Source organism: Bos indicus x Bos taurus, chromosome 23 (genome assembly GCF_003369695.1).
Source record: "Bos indicus x Bos taurus breed Angus x Brahman F1 hybrid chromosome 23, Bos_hybrid_MaternalHap_v2.0, whole genome shotgun sequence".
Classification (NCBI taxonomy): Eukaryota; Metazoa; Chordata; class Mammalia; order Artiodactyla; family Bovidae; genus Bos; species Bos indicus x Bos taurus.
Genome location: NC_040098.1, coordinates 31463767 through 31485142, shown reverse-complemented (window position 1 = coordinate 31485142; position 21376 = coordinate 31463767). Strand labels below are relative to the sequence as shown.

The 21376-nt window shown below is 42.2% G+C and overlaps 1 protein-coding gene across 4 annotated transcripts; it reads left to right on the top strand.

Moving 5' to 3' along the window:
• The first annotated feature begins 256 nt into the window (after positions 1-256).
• Positions 257-20808, top strand: PGBD1 (piggyBac transposable element derived 1). 4 transcript variants are annotated; one of them, XM_027524656.1, is made up of 8 exons: positions 257-345; positions 2579-3131; positions 4826-5273; positions 6429-6585; positions 9189-9301; positions 10848-10947; positions 11573-11669; positions 18990-20808. In XM_027524656.1, exons 3-8 carry the CDS (start codon positions 4878-4880, stop codon positions 20545-20547), a joined length of 2421 nt encoding a protein of 806 aa, XP_027380457.1. In that variant the 5' UTR covers positions 257-345; positions 2579-3131; positions 4826-4877; the 3' UTR covers positions 20548-20808. The 4 variants fall into 4 exon arrangements, with proteins under 4 accessions (XP_027380457.1, XP_027380460.1, XP_027380459.1 ...); XM_027524659.1 differs by having other exon boundaries at positions 2579-3380; XM_027524658.1 differs by having other exon boundaries at positions 2579-4556.
• Positions 20809-21376: the final 568 nt, after the last annotated feature.

The window sequence follows — 21376 nt, the reverse complement described above, 5'->3', positions numbered from 1 at the left end:
AGCTCCTTTTAAGCAGCTTTCCCATAAATCACTTCAGCACATATATCATAGGCCAAAACTAAAGAAAGGGAAACTGGAAAGTATATCTTATTCTGGGTTTCAGAGTGTCCAGCTGAAAATCAGGCTTCTGTCACTAAGAGTAAAGGGGAGAATGAAGGTTGAAATAGGCACTTAGGAGTCTTTGATCCACTTCCCACTGTGATCTGACTTAGTGCAAGCTGACCAGAAGCTACAGTTAATGCCATTTTCTGGAGAAGGACCAAATCTGCAGGAGAAGCAGCTGTAATTTTTCAAGAAATTGAATTTTATGGAAAGTCAGTCATATTCCATTGCTTAAGCCATAAGGTATGTATCTTTTATTCTGCTTTTATTAGTAAAATTAAGTTGATACCAGGGAGTTTTCCAAGAGTTTTGAGGGATGTGCTGAGGTTAATGCCTAAATATTTAGCTCTATATCATAGTTTAGATCTGTTTGAATCTGCTCAGTTAAGGAAGTGACCTGAAATATCTTTATTCTCTATTAAAGAGCGATGATAATGAAAAGATTCAAAGTATGAAGAATTATATATCCTTCAGTTCAGTCGCTCAGTCACATCCAACTCTGTGACCCCATGGGCTACGGCACGCCAGGCTTCCCTGTCCATCACCAACTCCCGGAACTTGCTCAAATTCATGTCCATCAAGTCGGTGATGCCATCCAGTCATCTCATCCTCTGTCGCCCCTTTCTCCTGCCTTCAATCTTTCCCAGCATCAGGGTTTTTTTTTTTTTTTTCCAGTAAGTCAGTTCTTTGCATCAGGTGGCCACAGTATTGGAGCTTCAACTTCAGAATCAGTCCTTCCAGTGAATATTCAGTACTGACTTCCTTTAGGATTGACTGAAGCTTCCACAAGCCTCTTATCCTTATCCCTCAGAGGGCAGAGAGAATGGAAACCATGGTTACAGAAAACTAACCAGACTGATCACTTGAATCACAGCTTTGTCTAACTCAATGAAACTATGAGATGCCGTGTTAGGGTCACCCAAGACAGACGGGTCATAGTGGAGAGTTCTGACAAAACATGATCCACTGGAAAAGGGATGGCAAATCACTTCAGTATTCTTGCCTTGAGAACCCCATGAACAGTACATACTCTTAGCGCTCTGGAAAATTAATCTTGGCTTTTTCTTTTCATGATGACTCTATATTATAGGTATTACAAGCACCCTAAGTTCATTGACACTTTAACCTAATTCTTCCTTACAATTCCAAAGGAAGTGGTGCACTCATCTGTACCCTGGGGGCAGACCCATAAATAACCACCTAGGCACAAATGATGGATAGAGATATATTTAAATAATGTTTTCCTTATTCCTGGAAATTATAGAAACGTTGAACAAAGGGCAAATGTTAGATTCAATTGGGGTTTTGCTTAAAAAATAAAACATCCTAGACACCCTAAAATGCAGTTAAAAATCTACTCAGAGCAGAAAGTCAGGAAGACTGTACTGTATTGCAGCGATATTCTGATTGGCCATTTCTGTTTGAGTTTACTTTTAGAGTTTTTAAGTAGTTTTACTGTCAAAAATGACCATCTTTTCACATATTAACTGGTTGTTAATATTAATTCTGATTTTGAGCCACCATGTTCACCTGGGCTGAATTATTCTATTAGATTCTCCTTTTACTCTTAAACAGCAGTGCCCTTAAAAATTAAACAGGGGATTTAAATTTAAATGCACATGCCCTTTGACAAATATATTCCAGTATGTATTGACCCTAGAAATATATTCATAAAAGCATATAAAGATATTCAGTGGTGTTCTCTACTTATAAAGAAAAAATATAGTAGGGATAGTTAAGTAAATTAGCCCATACACTGGAATACTAATTAGCTCTTAAAAGATGAACTGGTGTGGGAAGATCGCCAAGTTAACTGAAAAAGATAAGATGTAAAATAATATCATGATGCCAGGGGTGGTTTAAAATACATACTAAACAAATGTTTGTTGAGTGCTATTGTGTGGCTGCGGAGAAGGCAATGGCACCCCACTCCAGTACTCTTGCCTGGAAAATCCCATGGATGGAGGAGCCTGGAAGCCTGCAGTCCATGGGGTTGCTGAGGGTCGGACACGACTGAGCGACTTCACTTTCACTTTTCACTTTCATGCATTGGAGAAGGAAATGGCAACCCATTCCAGTGTTCTTGCCTGGAGAATCCCAGAGACGGGGGAGCCTGGTGGGTTGCCATCTATGGGGTCCCACAGAGTCGGACACGACTGAAGTGACTTAGCAGCAGCAGCATTGTGTGGCTGGTGGTGTCCTGGGAGGGTATACACAAAATACTAACAGTGGTTAACTGTGGGGAGTTGGGATACTTTTCATTTCAGTCTCTGTGCAACATGAGGGTGTTTTTGTTTACTATGGGACTTTTTAATATATTTTGATATATTGGTACATTATTAGCAGGCTTAACTAAGTTATATATGCAGTTATATGCAACTTGAGTTTTAGTTGTGCGTTATTTGAATCTGTATATTTAAATTTTTAAATGTGTGCTGCTTGCTCTATTGCAATGTTTATTCATCTGTCTCCCCAGCAGCCTGTGAGGACTCTAAAGACAGAAACTCAGTTTTGTCTTCATCATCTATTTGGTTTTTAATCGAAATAATTGCAAAAATGAGGGGTAGTTTGGGGATATCCGGATGGTCTGTCGGAGACTATGCTACTGAGCCTGTTGGGCTGTGGCAGCTGGAGTCTTCCAGGCGCACCAGAGAGATGTGCGGCCGCGTTCCTAGAGAGACGCAGAGCCGGCTCGGCCGCAGCCCGGAATCCTGACGGCAGGAAGTGGGGGCACGCCCACCAGGCGAGGTAGCTGGATTCTCTGGACTGGAGAGCTGCGCCTCTCATCTCCGATGGGATTTTTCACTGGGTCAGCTACGTCTTTGTTGTGCTTGATCCTTAAACTTTTGGTCTGTTAGCAGTTAAGACACTCATTCACCGAGTGCCCCCTGTATTCCAAGTGCCCCCTGTATTCCAAGTGCTGGGATGCGATCGCAGTAAGATACGTTCTGGGCCCGCGGGACATCCTGGCATCCCAGTACATCTCCGTGCATTCAGCAGGACATCCACCAGTATTTGCTGAATACCAGGTAGGCCGGCAAAGATAAGACCCTGTCCTCAAGGAGCAAGGGGTGATGGTCGTGATGAGGGCTGTGACCTGTGAGTTGGAGAATGAAGGGAGTTGGTGAGGCAGGCTTGGGCTCACTTTTCCATGGGAACGCCCTCCGCCTGAGTGGCTCAGAGGACAAGATTGTCTGTACGTTAGGTTTGGGGGTGGCATTTGCGCTGGACCTTGGGGATTCACGGTAAGAAGACTAATCGTGGCCATAAAGTACAAGGTGGGTGGAACAAATTTGAGTATTAGCTGGCAGTGACACGAGGTGTTTGAGAAGACGATGGCTTTCTTGCAAGTAGGGTCTGTGTCTTTTATTCTGGGGATAGCTCCTGGAAAATAATGATGTGCTCGATAAATGTTTATCGAGTGGCAAACACGTAAGTGAAACTCAGTTCTAAGATCGAATCCTGGGGAATTTGAATTTAGTTCAACCAGGAGCAATTGAAATTAGCATTTGGGGGTGGGGGGTTGTCAGATATGGTCCGAATTGTGCTTTAAGAAATACCAATCCAGTGATGAGGAAGTGGTGGAGCAGGAATACCACACAGATAATATTGTGATAATAGTGACTGTCAATCATAATGGTGTAAAAAGGAAGATGAAGGAGTGGATGCAAGAGGCCTTTTGGAGGAAGAACTGACTGGACCCAGGGTGATTATGTACACTATATGTAGGCTGGCTTTGAGCCTGAATACATGGAGGATGGTGGTGATGCCAATAGAAATAGAAAAATACAGAGTGAGTGCAGCTTTGAGGAGGCTGATTTCAGTTGGGGATGTGTTGAAATGACAGGGAAGGAAGGTCCAAGGCTGGAGGCATCCTGTGGCTTTTCAAGATGTGAGTCTGGAATGTGAAAAGCAAGTCAGAACCAGATAGATAATAGTGTTCTTAGAACAGAGATATATTGAATTTTGATGAAGATAACAAAAGGAAAAATGAGAGGGAGAAACAGAAGTTGAAATATTTCTGCTGTTTATCTATTGTTTCCTTAAAAAGAATGCCCCAAACTTAGTGGTGTAAGACAACTTCAGCTTATTATTTCTTATGATTCTGTAGGTTGACTGGGCAGTGTTACTGGACTCACTCATGTGGCTGGGGACTAGGCTCAGCTCCGCTTCAGCTGGGGCTCTGTGGTTCTCATCCACGTGACCTCTGCATGGCTAGCTTGGGCCTTCTCACAGCAAGGCAGTCTCATGGCTGTGTGCCAGGCACTACACAGCACTTCCACTTACAGTGTCATATCTGCCATATTTTATCGGTCAGAGCAAGTCACAGACCAGCACAGATTCAAGGGAAGGAAAAAGACTCCACCCCATAATGGGAAAAGTAACAAAATCTCATCACAACAGATCTTAGGCGATGGAGACTTGGAGACTTTTGAAAGTCTGCTTCACCTAAGGTAAAGTATTCTGTGAGAAAGACACAGAGATAGATGACCCTCCATCTAAAGTATAAGCTGCTCAGGCATTCTTATTAACCCTTCTTCTCTTATATCCCCTCCCTTTGGGCTCTACTCCCTTAGGAGTCAAGGTATACTTTATTGATAAAACAGGCAAGCAGGCCCAGTTTTTGAGCATCACTTAGAGTGGGGACAAAAAGATAAATGTGTTACATAGATTTTTGAAGCTCTTGTTATTCTCATGTTACTGATCAATACTTACGCCTCAGGTGTACATTTGGAAAAGCTAAGTGAACTGTTTTCGAAGCTTTTAAGATCACCATGGATGAAGTTTTGCAGGACTCCGCTCCTGAAAATGGAGACGGCCTTGTGAAAGTGAAGGAGGAAGACCCCACATGGGAACAGACATGCAGCTCACAGCAGAGTGTCCCCAATACTCGGGAGCTTTGCCGCCTGCGCTTCCGGCACTTCTGCTACCAGGAGGTACCTGGGCCCCGGGAGGCTCTGGCCCAGCTCCGAGAACTTTGCCATCAGTGGTTGAGCCCAGAGACCCACAGCAAGGAGCGGATCTTGGAGCTGCTGGTGCTGGAGCAGTTCCTGACCATCCTACCCGAGGAGCTCCAGGCCAGGGTGCAGGCGTGTTCTTTGGAGAGTGGGGAGGATGCAGTGATAGCGCTGGAGAGTCTAGAGAGAGACACAGGAGACTCAGGAGAACAGGTGGGAAGAGAATGTGTGTGGTGGTGTGGGAGATGTAATGGCGAACATTTGTCTGTTAATTTTTAACTCTGAAATAATTTATAACTTGGGAGAGTAGTGCAGAGAACTGTGTGTATGATTCACACACATGTTAACGAAATGTTAACATTTGTTACAGGAATGTGCACCCTTCTTGTGTGAGCAAGTGCTCCCTCTCTCTGTATGCATACATATTGTGTGTGCACGCACACACCCCCATACAGCTTATGCAGTTTTTTTTCTTGAACCATTTGAAAATGGAATTAGTTGGAGATACCTTTTATCTCTAAACACTTCAGTGTGTTTCTGAAGAAGAAAGACGTTCTTTTGTATAACTAGATTATAGATTATCATGTTTTGGGAAATTAAAATTTTTATGATAGTATCACCTCAGTAGTAGTCCTTGTTCAGATGTATCCGTGATAGCCCAATAGTGTTCCTTATGACAGTTTTGCCCCGATTCCATCATCACACATTTTTTAGTTGCTGTCTCTTCAGTCTTCTTAGATCTGGAACAGTTGTTCAGTCTCTGTCATGACAATGACATTTTTGAAGAGTACAGATCTGTTACTTTTTGGAATGCCCCTCAATTTGGGTTTGTCTTGTATTTTCTCACGATAAGACCCAGGTAGTACATTTTGGCTGGAATACCACAGCAGTGACATTGTGGTCTCCTCAGTGCATCACTTCAGGAGGCACACGGTGGTGGATCATCCTGTTGCTGATGAGGTTAAGGTGGTATATGTCAGATTTCTCCACTATCAAGTTACCATTTTCCCCTTTGTAATTAGTAATCTGTGGGAGACATTTGGAGATGGTATACATATCCTATTTCTCATTAAATTTCCACACACTGGTTTAAGCATCAATCTGGGGTTTTGTTTTGTTTTCCAGGTAGGGGTTCTTTGCCTGTATTGTGTCTCTTCTTTGCTTAGCATGTAGAACAGAATCTGGCTTTAGTAGGCATTCAGTCCATATTTGCCAAATGAGTGAATGTCTGTGTCTTGCTACTTTGTCTTACTCGCTACTTAAGGACTAAATGAAGCTTGTCTGGTGTTCCTTTGGGGAATGTCCCTAACTGCTGTTCAGTCCAGTTCCCACCAGGACGCCTTTTCAAAGTGAATCTTTTGTCCGCAGGCTTCTGTCTACACTGTAGGACAGGACCTGCACCTCCTGGTGACAGAATATCAAGGAACCTCTTCAGAGTGTCAGAGCGCCCAGCTCCTGTTGGGGGCAACCACCCTGAAGAGTGAGCCTCCAGAGTCCCTCCAGGAGACCTCCCAAGAAGTGAGTGGTGAGTGCCAGAGGGCGAAGTTAGTAAAGATACTGGGAACAGGCCACTGACAGGTGTGTGGCCTTCTATGTGAAAGCTTGTTTATCTGTGTTCTCAAGTTTTGTTTTTGTCTAACCCTGTACCTCAGAGAAGACAATGGCAACCCACTCCAGTACTCTTGCCTGGAAAATCCCATGGACGGAGGAGCCTGGTAGGCTGCAGTCCATGGGGTCGTGACGAGTCGGACATGACTGAGCGACTTCACTTTAACTTTTCTCTTTCATGAATCGGAGAAGGAAATGGCATCCCAGGAGATGCCAGGGAATCCCAGAATCCCAGGGATCGCGGAGCCTGGTGGACTGCCATCTCTGGGGTCGCACAGAGTCGGACACGACTGAAGCGACTTAGCAGCAGCAGCAGCAACCCTGTACCTAAGCAAGCTTTTAAAAACACCTGAAATTGTAAAATGTTAGAAATCTAAGATCTTTTCAACACCCTTAATAGTTAGGAAAGCCAAAACTCAGAGTTTAAATGACTTGCCCAGGGTCAGCAGAGGCAGCGTTGTCACCTGACCTTCTGGCTAAGATTCTCTTTACTATATGTCTCTACATTTCTAATTCCACACCTGGAATTTAAATATTTACTTGGTAGCTTTCCATAACTTTGTCTTTTTCCCCATGGTAATGTTTTCTTCAGTGGCCTCCTTCAAGATGCACTCCCTGTCATTCACAAGGGCTTTTTATACCTTCATAGGCCCTCCCAAATATTCCGGAGGCTCTAGCCAAGGACCTGTGTGCCTACTAGTCATAACCCAAGCACATTTCTCCAGGGTACCAGAGACCAAATGAACGGAAGAACAATTCCCCAGGCTACCTGCCTTCCCTCCCCTCCTGCTGGAGGGTAGGGTTTATTTAGGGGAAAGGCGGAGGGCGGGGGGGGAAGGTTAGTTGGGGCCATTTTATGGGGTGTTTAAATTCAAACCAGGAAGTTCAGACTTGAAAAAAAGTTGGGTACCATTGAAGCCTTTTTTTTTTTCCGTAAAAAGTATGATTTACAGTGACTGTTATTTGTGTATATTTGGTATTTCATTCCCACCAGTCATGGAACACTAGTTTAAAATGAAAACTACCGAGTACTTGAGTTTTACTAGCCTCTCAATGCTCAGCTGTGATTCTTAGTGTCAGACAGATTGTTAAATTTTAGATATGTTGATGGAGAAGTAGAAAAGACCTTGGTATCATCTTACTCATGGCAACTTAAGCCCACTTTGTCTTGTTCTGTCTTTGGCAGAAATATAGAGCAATGGGATCAGTGTGGTGTGTGTAGTGAGCATAATATGTTTGAAAACATTCTTCTACCTTCTTCCCAGTCTTAACCCTAAAGCTTTTCCACCTCAGGAGGATGATAAGGAGCAATCACAGAGTCTGGTCTGACATTTGCACTCAGATTTCCCATTGCTCTTGATCTCTTTGCCCCTCTTCCATTTTCTGTTGCCATCCTGCCCCTCCTTAGCCTAGCCCTTTCTCTGACAGCAGACCGGCTTCACACTGTGCTTTTTAAGCTGTTGGTTTTCTGGCATATATGCATTGCGGGGAGATTAGGTGGTAATAGTGAATCATGGGCTAGGCTATTTTATTTTCCTAGCAAGCTTTATTCTCTCTAGTATGAAGGAACAGCACCAAGAAGATTCCACAGTGATTCACTGTTGAAGCAAAGAAAAGTAATGCTATGTTCTGGGTTAGAATATCCCCTGTGCACTTCGTTTAGTAATTCTGGACTCCCTCTATTGTTACCGTCTTGGCAAACAGTGGTACATTACTTTGCATGGGGTCTTAAAGGGCTTTACAAAGGGCTTTTATGTTATCTCAGTCTTCATTGCCCCTGTAAAGTGGACTGTGTTCTCCCCCTTATACAGATAAGGAATGGGAAAGAATCTTTCTAAGTAACAGTGCAGTGATGTGCAGTCATTATCACTGTTTGGATTATGGTTTCCAAGGAAGCAGATTCTCAAAAGTTCTCCTAGTTTGCAGGTAGCATCTCTTCTATGTATGACTGTGTGTCTGACATTTTTTACTGAAGTATAGTTTATTTACAGTGCTATTAGTTTCAAGTGTACATGTATGACTTTTTTAGAGCCATTTTAGGTTCACAGCAAAATTGAAAGATTTCTCGTCTCCCCCTGCCTCCCACACATACCCAGCCTCCCCCATTATCAACTCAATTTTTTTTATCCTCACTTTCTCTTTTCATCTTTCTCTTACCTGCTTTCCTGTTGCCCCTTGGCTTTGTCTCTGTTCTCCACTTCTTACCTTTCTTCTTTGTTCTCTGGTTAATGTTTCTTTAATCACCAACTTCTTCTTCCCTCTCCTTATTTTTCATCTGTGATTTCTGATTTTTCTTTTATGTCTGTGAAAGTGCATCACTGGAAAGCATCTCATGAGTTCATAAACACCACTTATTCTGTGGGTGGGGGACGCTAAAGCTCTAGAATTCCTGACAATGAAAACAGACGTGATGTTCTAGCTTAAGATCTGTATCTTAGTTCTTGGATGTTTAAAAAACATAAGATTTAGGGTCTGGGTCCCCCACAAAGGGCTCTTGTAAAAGCTACTATTTCTCTTCAGGACTCTTGTCTGCTCCGTCCACAAGGCCAGCTCCCCAGAGACCAGACCCTCTCCAGGAAGAGAATCCCAGAGACCAGGCTGCAGTACTGGGGTTGAACTCAGCCAGGTCCCAGGTGAGCAGGGTGCCCAGGCTGTGGGAACCTCAGTAGTAGCCCTCCTTCCCCCGCCCACCCATCCGTGGCCCTTCTCTTGGCTCACACTGGTCACCCTGAGAGCCTTTCAGGTGGCACAATCCCTCTGCCTTCACCTTGTCACTGAATACCACACACTATGTGCGCCTCATCCGGGAGCTCACACATACACGCTGTTGCCTCATTCCGCACCATATGCAGAAGGCACATCCAAATCTCAGGTATAAGGGGTAGAGTGAGGCCCTTGGTTTCCGAAAGTGCCTCCACTCATTTGATGCCCAGTGACAGATGTTTTCTCTTTTGGGGAACCTCTGGTTTCTCTCCGCAGTCTGAGAACCAACCTCTTTCTCATATTCCTTTATATTCCCAGTGTTCTGCACATGCCCAATTCATACTTGGTGATGGTAATGGCAGTACTGTGTATCTTCTTCACAGAGTGGACTCTTGTTCATTCTTCCCCTTATTTTTAGTGGTCCAGTCATTTTCCGAGTTGTTTAGTTTGTAAGTGTTTAACTCTCCCATTGAAGCCCTTTCCTCTGCGTTCATTTCCTCCAGACAGGTTTTCATGCAGTCCTCTCCTCTCTGTTTTCACCTGTGATTTCTAATTGGCTCTGTCAGACCCTGGGCCTCCTAGTCTTAATACTTTACCTTCCTGAAAACCAGTGTATAGCAAGTGAAATGTACAGCAAGTAAAACTTCCCTTATGTATATTTAAATCAATGTAATTATCCTAAAATGTAACATAATGGAGAAACAAAATAATTTATTAAGAAAAGAAAAAATTCCCTGGTGGTTCGGGGTTAGGACTTTGCATGCTCACTGCCTTGGGCCCAGGTTTGATCCCTCATCGAGGAACTAAGATCCCATAAGCCGTGTGTGTATGAATTTAAAAAATGCAAACATTTGAACATAATAACTCCAAGAAATAATTAAATGTTGCACCATAATCAAGTTTGAATTAAGTTGGAGTAAGAAGATCAACAGTCTGGGCAATGAAAGGGCAGAGATATGGGTGGTCAGTAGAATGAAAGTAGTGTTGAGTCAAATAATGAAAGACCAGCCAGAGAAAGAGGAAATTCATATTAACTGAAGTAGGGCTAAGATGAAGTTATGGGCTGTATTGTGTCCGGAAAAGGTATATTAAAGTCCTAACCCCAGGTGCCTGTGACTGATCTGATTTGGATATAGACTTTGTGGATGTAATCAAGTTAAGATGAGGTCATACTGCATCAGGGTGGGCCCTGCGTTCAGTGGTCAGTGTCCTTGTACGAAGGCCATGTGATGACAGAGACACACAGAGAAGGCCATGTAAGGACAGAAGCAGAGACCAGAGTGATGCATCCAGGGGACACAGGACTGCTGACAACCTTCAGAAGGTAGGAGAGGCAGGACGCTACTCTAGACCTTCAGAGAGCAGGCCCTGCTGGTTGGTCCTACTGGTGTGCAGTGTGGTAGTCAGCACCCTTCACAACCAGTCCCTTTATCTTTACCACAGTGAAGACTAAGAGGCCATTTGTTGTCCTTGTAGACATCAGTGAAGACTGAGGAAGCAGCGCCGCTCCTTGTCTCAGAGGAATGGCCAGTTCCGAGTCTGGCTCAGGAGGAGGCTACAGACGTCAGTCTCATGGGTGAGGACAGGCCTCTGACTGGTGTCCACCTTTCCCGTCATTAACCCTGACTCAGCCATCATGAACCCACATTTCCTACACACACTTCTTTCCCCTTCTTCTGGGCTCGATCTCCACACTTCTCTCAGCCTGTCATTTTGTATCCCTCACAATCACAGTACCTTCTATTACTAGACACTCAGCCTACTGATTCTTGCTGTTCTCTGATCATCCCTCTGTGTTCCCTGATTCCCTCAATGTCTCCTCCTTTGCTCCTTTTTTTCCCCCTTTGCAAGGGTCCCATATAATTTGTCATTTTCACACATCCCTTAATATCTGGAAATTCCACAAACACCTCTGCCTTATTCCTTCTTCACATCAGAGGAAGTTCTCTTTACTCTGAGAACACTAAAAGTTATGTGTAATTTTCTTTAAATAGTCTTTGTCCCATTAGGCCTTCTCCCCTGGAAACTGACCTTTCTTACTATCTTCCCACACTCCACCACGTTTTTAGGATTGCTATGAGTATGTTCCTGGGACACCTGTTGATTTTTGGTTTTAATTTGAAACATCCTATTCCCTACCCTGGAGATATTTTCTAGATTCAGGTGGCAATGACATTTGAATTATCAATGTGTTATTTTAGCTGAAGAAGTTGTAACTAAAGATGGATTTTTTAATGCAAAGCAAGAAACTTCTGAAGAAATGGAACGAGGTGCTGAGGCCTCAGGAATAGTGAACAGGTGAGTGTCCACGTAGAATAGCTCCTACAAAAGTAAAAAATTGGAATGAAACCAGAGAAACCAGTTGGTAAACGTCTGCTTCCCTGGAATAATACAGAAAAAGTAACACTCACTTCTATGATCAGAGGAGGCCCCACGTCAAGACACTGACCTGTCGGTATATCATAATTACACAAAACCTTCAGTTGGCACACGGTTGCCTTCAAGAATCCTCTCAGTTCCTTGCCTGATCACTGTTCCCCTGGCTCCCTTATGTTTTTGTGGAGCTATAGATACTGAAGCCAGAAAAAGAAGATAGAGAAGGCAGAGGATTGAGATAGGAGAGTGAGGGCTGCAGATGAGGCTGTTGTCATGATGGTTAAAGAAATATCAGATCTGGAAAAGGACTTAAGACAGGAAGATAGGTAGGGTATTTTCAGCCTCCATTAGGGGAGTCCTGAGCAAGAATCAAAAGGAGTGAAGCTGATAATGGACAAATTAAAGGTAATAGTAGGATTTGCACCAGTGACCTGGTGAAAACACCACCTGAGAGTCACCAGAGCCATTTGCCCACATACCCAGGGTTAATAAGGTGGGACTGAGAGCAGCACCAACAATAGTGTAGTTTGTGGACTCGCACAGTAGACAAAAGGGGACACAACAGAGCATACCCACAGGTGAACAGCCCCAGAGGAGAAAGGGCCTAATAACAGAAAGCTTCCTGAACATGAGAAGGAGATAGTCACCCAAATCCAGGGAGCACAGAAAGGAGAGTCCCATACAGGGTAAACCCAAGGAGGAACAAGCTGAGACCACACAGTGTCAAACTAACAAAAATTAAATATAAATAAAGATATTAAAGCAACAAGGGAAAAGCAGCACATACAAGGGAATCCCCATAAGGTTATCAGCTGATTTTTTAGCTGAAACTCTGCAGGCCAGAAGGAAGTGGCAAGATATATTTAAAGTAATGAAAGGGGAAAACCTACAACCAAGAATACTCTACACAGCAAGGCTCTCATTCACATTTGACAGAAATCAAAAGTTTTACAGACAAGCAAAAGCTGTGAAAATTCAGCAGCACCAAACCAACTTTATACAAATGCTAAATGAACCTCTCTAGGTGGGAAACACAAGAACAAAAGAGGAAGAGAGGAAGGGAAGAAAAAAGACCTTCAAAAACAAACCCAAAACAATTAAGAAAATGGAAATAGGAACATATATATCAATAATTACCTTAAATGTAAATGGATTAAATGTTTCAACCAAGAGACACAGGTTGACTGAATGGATACAAAAACAAGGCCTTGTATATATGCTATCTACAAGAGACCCACCTCAGACATAAGGACACATACAGACTAAAAGTGAGGGGACGGGAAAAGATATCCATACAAATAGAAATCAAAAGAAAGTTGAAGTAGCAATACTCATATCAGACAAAATAGACAAGAGACAAGGAAGGTCACTACGTCATGACTGAGGGATCAATACAAGAAGACAACACATATGCACCCAACATAGCATTTGCCTTATATATTGAGATGCTCTGAACAGCCATGGTCCTGGAGAAGGGAATGGCTACCCACTCCAGTATTCTTACCTGGAGAATTCCATGGACAGAGGGTACAGTCCATGGGGTCACAAAGAGTCAAACACGACTAGATGACTACACTTGCACTTTAACAGCCATGAAAGGGGACATCAACAGCACCACAATAGTAGTAGGGAACTTTAAGCCCCCAATTAACAACAACAGACAGATCATCCAGACAGAAAATAACAAAGGAAGCACAAACCTTAAATGAGAGATTAGACCAAATAGACTTAATTGGTATTCAGAGGGCATTCCATCCAAAAGCAGCAGAATACACTTTCTCCTCAAATGCACACAGAACATTCTCCAAGATAGATCACATCTTGGGCCACAAGTTTACTGAGGCTTAAGAAAATTGAAATCATAAAAGCATCTTTTCTGACCACAATGCTATGAGATTCGAAATAAATTACAGGAAAAAAAACCTGTAAGAAACACAAACACATGAGGCTAAACAATGTTATTAAATAGCCAATGAGTCACTGAAAAATTAAAAAATACTTGGAGACATATGACAATGAAAACATGTTGATCCAAAACCTATGAGAAGCAGCAAAAGCAATTCTAAGAGGGAAGTTTATAGCAGTACAGTCTTATCTCAAGAAACAAAAAAAATCTCAAACAACCTAACCTTACACTTAAAGCAACTAAAAAAAGAAGAACAAACAAAACCCAAACTTAGAAGGAAATAAATCATGAAGATCAGAGCATAAATAGAGACAAAACAAGAGCAAAGAACTAAAAGCTTGTTCTTTGAAAAGGTGAAATGGATAAGCCTTTAGCCAGACTCATCAAGGAAAAAAGGAGAGAACTCAATAAAATTAGAAATGAAAAAGTTTCAGCTGACACCACAGAAATACAAAGGATCATAAGAGACTACTATGCAACTGTATGCCAATAAAATGGACAACCTGGAAGAAATGGACAGATTCTTAGGTACGGTCTTCTAAGACTGAACCAGGAAGAAGTAGAAAACATGAACAGGCCAGTCACAAGTACGGAAACAAAGTTCAATTAAAAAACTCCAAACAGGGCTTCCCTGGTAGCTCATGGGTAAAGAATCCACCTGACAATGTAGGAGACATGAGTTGGATCCTTGGTCCGGGAAGATCCTACACGCCGTGGAGCAACTAAACCTGTGCTCTAGAGCCCAGGAGCCACAACTACTGAAGCCCGTGTGTCCTAGAGCCGGTGCTCAGCAATGAGAGAAGCCACCAAAGTGAGGAGCCTGTGCACCACAACGAAGAGTAACCCCTGCTCACGGCAACTAGAAAAAAGCCTATGCAGCAATGAAGACCCAGTACAGCCAAAGATAAAACAAATAAAAACTTATCTTATAAAAAGATAAAACGGCCCCAAAGTGGGAAAAAAATCCCTACAAACAAATGTCCTGAACCAGATGGCCTCACAGGTGAATTCTGTCAAACATTTAGAAAAGAGTTAATACCTACCCTTCTGAAACTCTTCCAGAAAATTGCAGAGGAACACTCCCAAGCTCCTTCTACAAGGCTATCATCACTCTGATACCCAAACCGAAGATATCACACACACACACACAAAAATTACAGACCAATATCACATGAACATAGGTGCAAAAATCCTCAATAAAATACTAGCAAGCTGAATCCAACAACATATTAAAAGGATCATATACCCTGATCAAGCTGGATTTATCCCAGGGATGCAACATGGATTCTTCAATATATGCAAACCAATCAATATGATACACCACATTAACAAATTGAAGAATAAAAACCATATGATCATGTCTATAGATGCAAAAAAAAACTTTAGACAAAATTCAACACCCATTTATGATTAAAACTCTAGTAGTTTTAGAGGGAATGTACCTCAACATAATAAAAGGCCATTATACAGCAAACCTACAGTTAGACAGCCCTCAGGAAGGGAGAAAATATTTGCAAACAAAGCAACTGAGAAGGGATTAATCTCCAAAATATGCAAACAGCTCATGCAATTCAATATTTTAAAAAAACTCAATGGATAGTTAGGGAGTTTGGAATGGACATGTATACGCTCCTATATTTAAAACGTAACCAACAAGGACCTACTATATAGCACATGGAACTCTGCTCAATGGTATGTGGCAGCCTGGATAGGAGGGGAGTTTGGGGGAGAATGGATACACATATATGTATGGCTGAGTCCCTTTGCTGTCCACCTGGAACTGTCACAACATTGTTAATTGGCTATTCCCCAATATAAAATTAAAAGTTTTTTAAAAAAACAAAACAATGAAAAAATGGACAGAAGATCTAAATAGATATTCCTCCACAGAAGACACACGGGTGGCCAAAAACAGATGAAAAGATGCTCAACATCACTAAGTATTAGAGAAATGCAAATCAAAACTACAGTGAGGCATCAACCTACACTAGTCAGAATGGCCATCATCCAAAAACCTACAAACAACAAATACTGGAGAGGATGTGGAGAAAAGGCAGCCCTCCTACACTGTTAGTGGGGATGTAAGTGGTACAGCCACTATGGAGAACAGTATGGAGGTTCCTCAAAAAACTCGAGTTGCCATATGACCCTGCAATTCCATTCCCAGGCATATACCTGAGAAACCCGTAATTCAAAAAGATACATGCACCCCAGTGATCACTGCAGCACTATTTACAACAGCCAGGTTATGGAAGACACCCAAATGTCCATCAACAGGAATGTATAAAGATGTCATACATATATACAATGTTAGCCATAAAAAGGGATGAAATAATGCCATTTGCAGAGACCTAGAGACTGTCATACACAGTGAAGTAAGCCAGAAAGACAAATATTGTATAATATCACTTATATGTAGAATCAGGAAAAATGGATGAACTTATCTGCAAAGCAGAAAGAGAGTCACAGATGTAGAAAACAAACTTATGGTTAGGAATGGGGAAAGTGAGGGGTGGGATGAATTGGGAGATTGGGATTGACATGTATATGCTACTGTATGTAAAATAGGTAGCTAATGAGAACCTACTGTATAGCACAAGGAACTCTGTAGTCAGTGCTCTGTAGTGACCTAAATGGGAAGGGAATCTTTAAAAAAAAAACAGTGGATATGTGTATAACTGATTCACTTTACTGTACAAAAGAAACTAATAACGTTGTAACTCAACCGTGCTCCAATATCAATTAAAAAAAAAAAAAAAAAAGTACATACACGAGTGCTGGTTGTGGAATGAATGAGTGTGTAGCATAGGTGCTCCTGAAGCAGAGAGACCAGATCATGAGCAGAAGGTGGGCTTCTGGTGAGACCACCAACTCCTTGGAGACTTGAGTAAAGAAGAAAAAGGAAACAGCTTGGGATAATTATATTGAAGAGCAGGGCAGGGGATGAGAATTCTTCTTGACATTTGTTCATCTTAGGCAAACAGGGACCACAATCTCAGTTAAAAGAGAAACGTCTTAAAGCTTGAGAAGTGAAATCTTTCATAAAGCTTGTGAAGTCTGAGCCAAGCTGTACTAAACGAGAAGTAACACTGTGACTTAGCTCAGGACTATAATTAGATAATACAAATCTGCTCATGTGTCTGTCAGGTACATTTACATCAGATAACTGAAACCATGACTCACAGTGCCTCTGAGAATCAAAGTATCTTACTGTTTGATGTGACAAGAAGTCTGAAGGGGTAGGCTGTTCTAGGTTTGAGGCTCCATCATGATATCAGAGATTGAGTGACCCCCAACATCCTCACTCATTCAGTAAGCATATTATCACTCATATTCAGAATCATATATAATACAGAGACCCTACCTTCAGTAAGTCATGTGAGGGTACAGCAGATAAGTGAACACAGAACACAATGCGGTATGACTTCGTGCCCTGTAGCTATGATAGATCTTGTGGCAGAGAACCCAACTGAGATGTGGATACTGGAGAGGGTATCCCAGAAGAGGTAACATTTGAAACAAAACCTGACGAGTAAGCCGGCATTTACCAAATAAAGAGGAGGCAGATCAGAGAGAGAAAGAAAATGCAAATGCCTAGAGAGGCTAGAAGAACTGGGAGAGAAGAGTCACAGATCATTTTGAAGAGCAACTTTCTGCCTGAAAAATTCTGGGTCCTCTTTGGAGTAGGAAAAGAGATCATGTTTGGAGATACCAAGAACTGAGTACAAAGAAGATCTGAGAAGAGTGATGAAACACCCATTGTGGGGAACTGGGAATAAAGGGACAAGAGGACATGAGAAGGATTTCTGGGCAGTATTGAGTAACTAGCTGAACTTCAGAGACCATCATTATTAGCTGTTATCAGTCTACCTCATTGTGTGATTCTGTGGCACTGCTCACTCCTGGGTGAGGAATAGAGAAGACTGAGGAGGGGGTTGATCGGGTGCTGAATTTTGCCAGTCCAGACTACAGACACTGGGGCAGGGTGACTGATGATCCTGGCAAGAGAGGGACTAAGGCAGTGGATCATGAAGTCTAGATGGAAGAGCAAGAGAGGTAAAATGAGGAGGGAATGGAGGAGCCAGAGTGAGAGGGAAGAACCAGTACCATGGGACAACTTTATGAGGGGCCTAGAGTGAAAAGAAATTGGGACCAGAGAGTGAGCTTTTGGAGTTTTCAGCAATGGAAAGTTCAGTGTAGTGAAGTGACAGGATTCAAGGAGGATCCCTGAAGTTGAGGATGTCAGGGAACTCTTAAGATGGATGTGTTGAATGGATCATACACACATATTAATGACATTCAGGATGATAAATGCTCTAAGCAGATAAATATATATACTGTAAATTATATTGGGCTTCCTAGATGGCTCAGTGGGTAAAGAATCTGCCTGCAATGCAGGAGACCCAGAAGACTTGGGTTTGATCCCTGAGTCAGGAAGATCCCCTAGAGTAGGGCATGGCAACCCACTCCCAGTATTCTTGCCTGGAGAATCCAATGGACAGAGAAGTCGGTGGGGTCACTGAGAGTCAGACACGACTGAGCATAAATGCTCTAAGCAGATAAACATATGTACTATAAATTATATTACACCATACTTTTTTCACTGCTTTTTTCTCCCTTATGTCTTCTTAAATTAGACCATTTACCAACAGGACATTAGTAAATAAAACGCAGATTTCTAGAATTTAAGAAGCTTGTATGAAGTAATAGTTTTCATCTTAGTAACTTTAGCACACTTCTTTGAGAAACCCATAAAAATCAGTTCAAGGGCAATCAGTCTGAGTTTCTCTTTTGTTTCTCCCCAAAACAGTGTATCCACCAGATGAATGCAGAACTAGAGGAGGCTAAATCCTTCTTTGTTCAGAAAGTCTGTTAGAGATGAGGGGGCTCAGTAAATAATCACCCATTTCTTTGTCTAAATTCAGAACCAATTGAGACATAGGAGTAAAACAGATAGTCTAGAAACCTCAGCTTTATGACTGAGAGAAGCTAGACCAATAAAGCCGCTCAGAGGCAGAGCTAAATGGATGCATAGTGGCTGCATCCTTTCCGCATAGGCCTTCCTGATCCATCTTGGCTGGGGGAAGGAACATGGAATGTCTGCAGCCTGCTCAGAAAGAGGACAGCCCAGTTCCTTCTCCCAGATTCAACAGTTAAGTCATGAGGAGTGAGTTGGAAGAAGGGAGGCCAGAAATGCTCAGTCTGGCCAGAGCCCTCCCCACAGAAACACGAGTGAGAAGTATTCCCCACAGAAGAATCTTTAGGTGTCAGTGGATTTATCCTGTATCAGTAAATAAGACTGAGAATTTTTACAGCCTATGTTTTTTCTTTCTCAGAGACTGTGTACCCCAGACCCCTTGTGATACCCCTGTTCCTGCTGAAAGGACACTTGTGCATTTGAACACTCTCAAGGACCGTCATCCGGGGGACTTGTGGGCTCGGATGCACATCTCCTCCCTGGAATATGCTGCAGGAGACATCACCCGGAAAGGGAGGAAGAAAGACAAAGCTCGAGTGAGTGAACTGCTCCAAGGGCTTGCATTTTCTGGTGATTCAGATGTGGAGGAGGATAACGGGCCTGAGACCCAGCCTGCTCCAAAACGGCCAAAAGGGCCAGGTGTCCCAGAGAAGCACTGGACCAAAAGAGATATTAAACCCAGCTTTCCATGCTGGTCAGCACTGGATTCTGGACTTTTGAATCTCAAGAGTGAAAAGTTGAACCCAGTAGAGTTCTTTGAGTTATTTTTTGATGATGAAACATTCAACCTGATTGTCAGTGAAACCAATAATTATGCTTCTCAGAAAAATGTCAACTTGGAAGTCACAGTTCAGGAAGTGAGGTGTGTGTTTGGTGTCCTGCTTTTGAGTGGACTCGTGCAGCGTCCCAGAAGGGGAATGTACTGGGAAACGTCTGATGCTGACCAGAACCTGGTTAGAGATGCAATCAGAAGGGATAGATTTGAATTGATTTTCTCATACCTGCATTTTGCAGATAATAGCCATCTAGATCAGAATGATAAGTTCACAAAATTGAGGCCTCTCATAAAGCAAATGAATAAAAATTTTCTCCTATATGCTCCCCTCGAAGAATACTACTGTTTTGATAAGACAATGTGTGAGTGCTTTGATAGTGACCAATTTCTGAATGGTAAATCTATTAGAATTGGCTATAAAATCTGGTGTGGTGCTACCACAGAGGGTTATCTGGTTTGGTTTGAGCCTCATCAAGAAGAAGCAACTCTGATGGCAGGTAAGGATCCTGATCTTGGTTTCGGTGGAAACCTCGTGATGAATTTTGCTGATGTTCTTTTAGCAAGGGGTCAGTATCCATATCACCTGTGCTTCGATGGCTTCTTTACAAGTGTCACATTGGTGTCAGCCTTGAAGAAGAAAGGGGTGAGGGCCACAGGGACAATTCGTGAGAGCAGGACTGAAAAATGCCCCCTTATGAGTGCAGAACATATGAAAACAATGAAGAAGGGGTACTGTGATTTCCGAGTAGAAGAAAATGATGAGATAATTTTGTGTCGTTGGCATGGTGATGGTATTATCAGTCTGTGTTCCAATGCTGTTGGCATAGAGCCAGTCGATGAGATACACTGTTTTGCCAGTGACAAGGAGATCCCTCAGATAAGTCAACCATCCATAGTAAAACTGTATGATGAATGCAGGGAAGGTGTAGCTAAAATGGAGCAGATCACTTCCAAATACAGGGTAAGAATAAGAAGCAAGAAATGGTACTCAGTTCTGGTGAGCTATATGATTGACATAGCCATGAGCAACGCATGGCAGCTACACAGAGCCTGTAACCCAGGCGCCTCTCTAGACCTCGGGGATTTTCGGAGATACGTTGCACATTTCTACTTGGAGCATAATGCGAATATGTCAGATTAAGGCAGGTGAAACAGACACAATGAAGACATTAATAAAACACAGAAAAGTCACAGCTATACAGCAGATTGTACCCAAAGCAAACATGATGTATGTATACAATTAAATAACTAATATTTCTGTTAAAAATGTAGAGTTTCAAAAACTTAGAACAAATGATCTGTAAAAATGTTGAAATCCATTGGTACCTTGTGTATGTCTAATTTTGATATAAACATATGGGAAACCCTTTATTAGTTGCATTGAATTGATTATCCATTTAAAGAATGAAATCCTGCCTTTTTTTTTCTTGGTGGTTTTTTCTGGGGAATGCCATTTATAAATGCAGGCAGAATTTAATATAATCCCTATCAAATCACTCATTAAAAATTTTCACAGAACTAGAACAAATAATTCCAAAATTTATATGGAACCACTAAAGACCCAGAATTGCCAAAGCAGTCCTGAGGAAAAAGAACAAAGCTAGAGGCATAACCCTCCCAGACTTCTGACAATACTACAAAGCTACAGTAACCAAAACAATGTAATACTGGCACAAAAAACAGACACATGGATCAATGGAACAGAATAAAGAGCCCAGAAATAAACCTACACCTATGATCAAACTTCGACAAGAGGCAAGAATATACAAAGTAGAAAACAGTCTTCAGGTGGTACTGGGAAAGTTGGACAGTCATACGTACATCAATAAGGTTAGAACACACCTCACACCACATCCAAAAATAAACTCAAAGTGGCTTAAAGACACAAGACATGACATCATAAAACTAGAAGAGAACCTAGACAATTTATTCTCTGACATAAATCATAGCACTTTTTCCTTAGGTCAGTC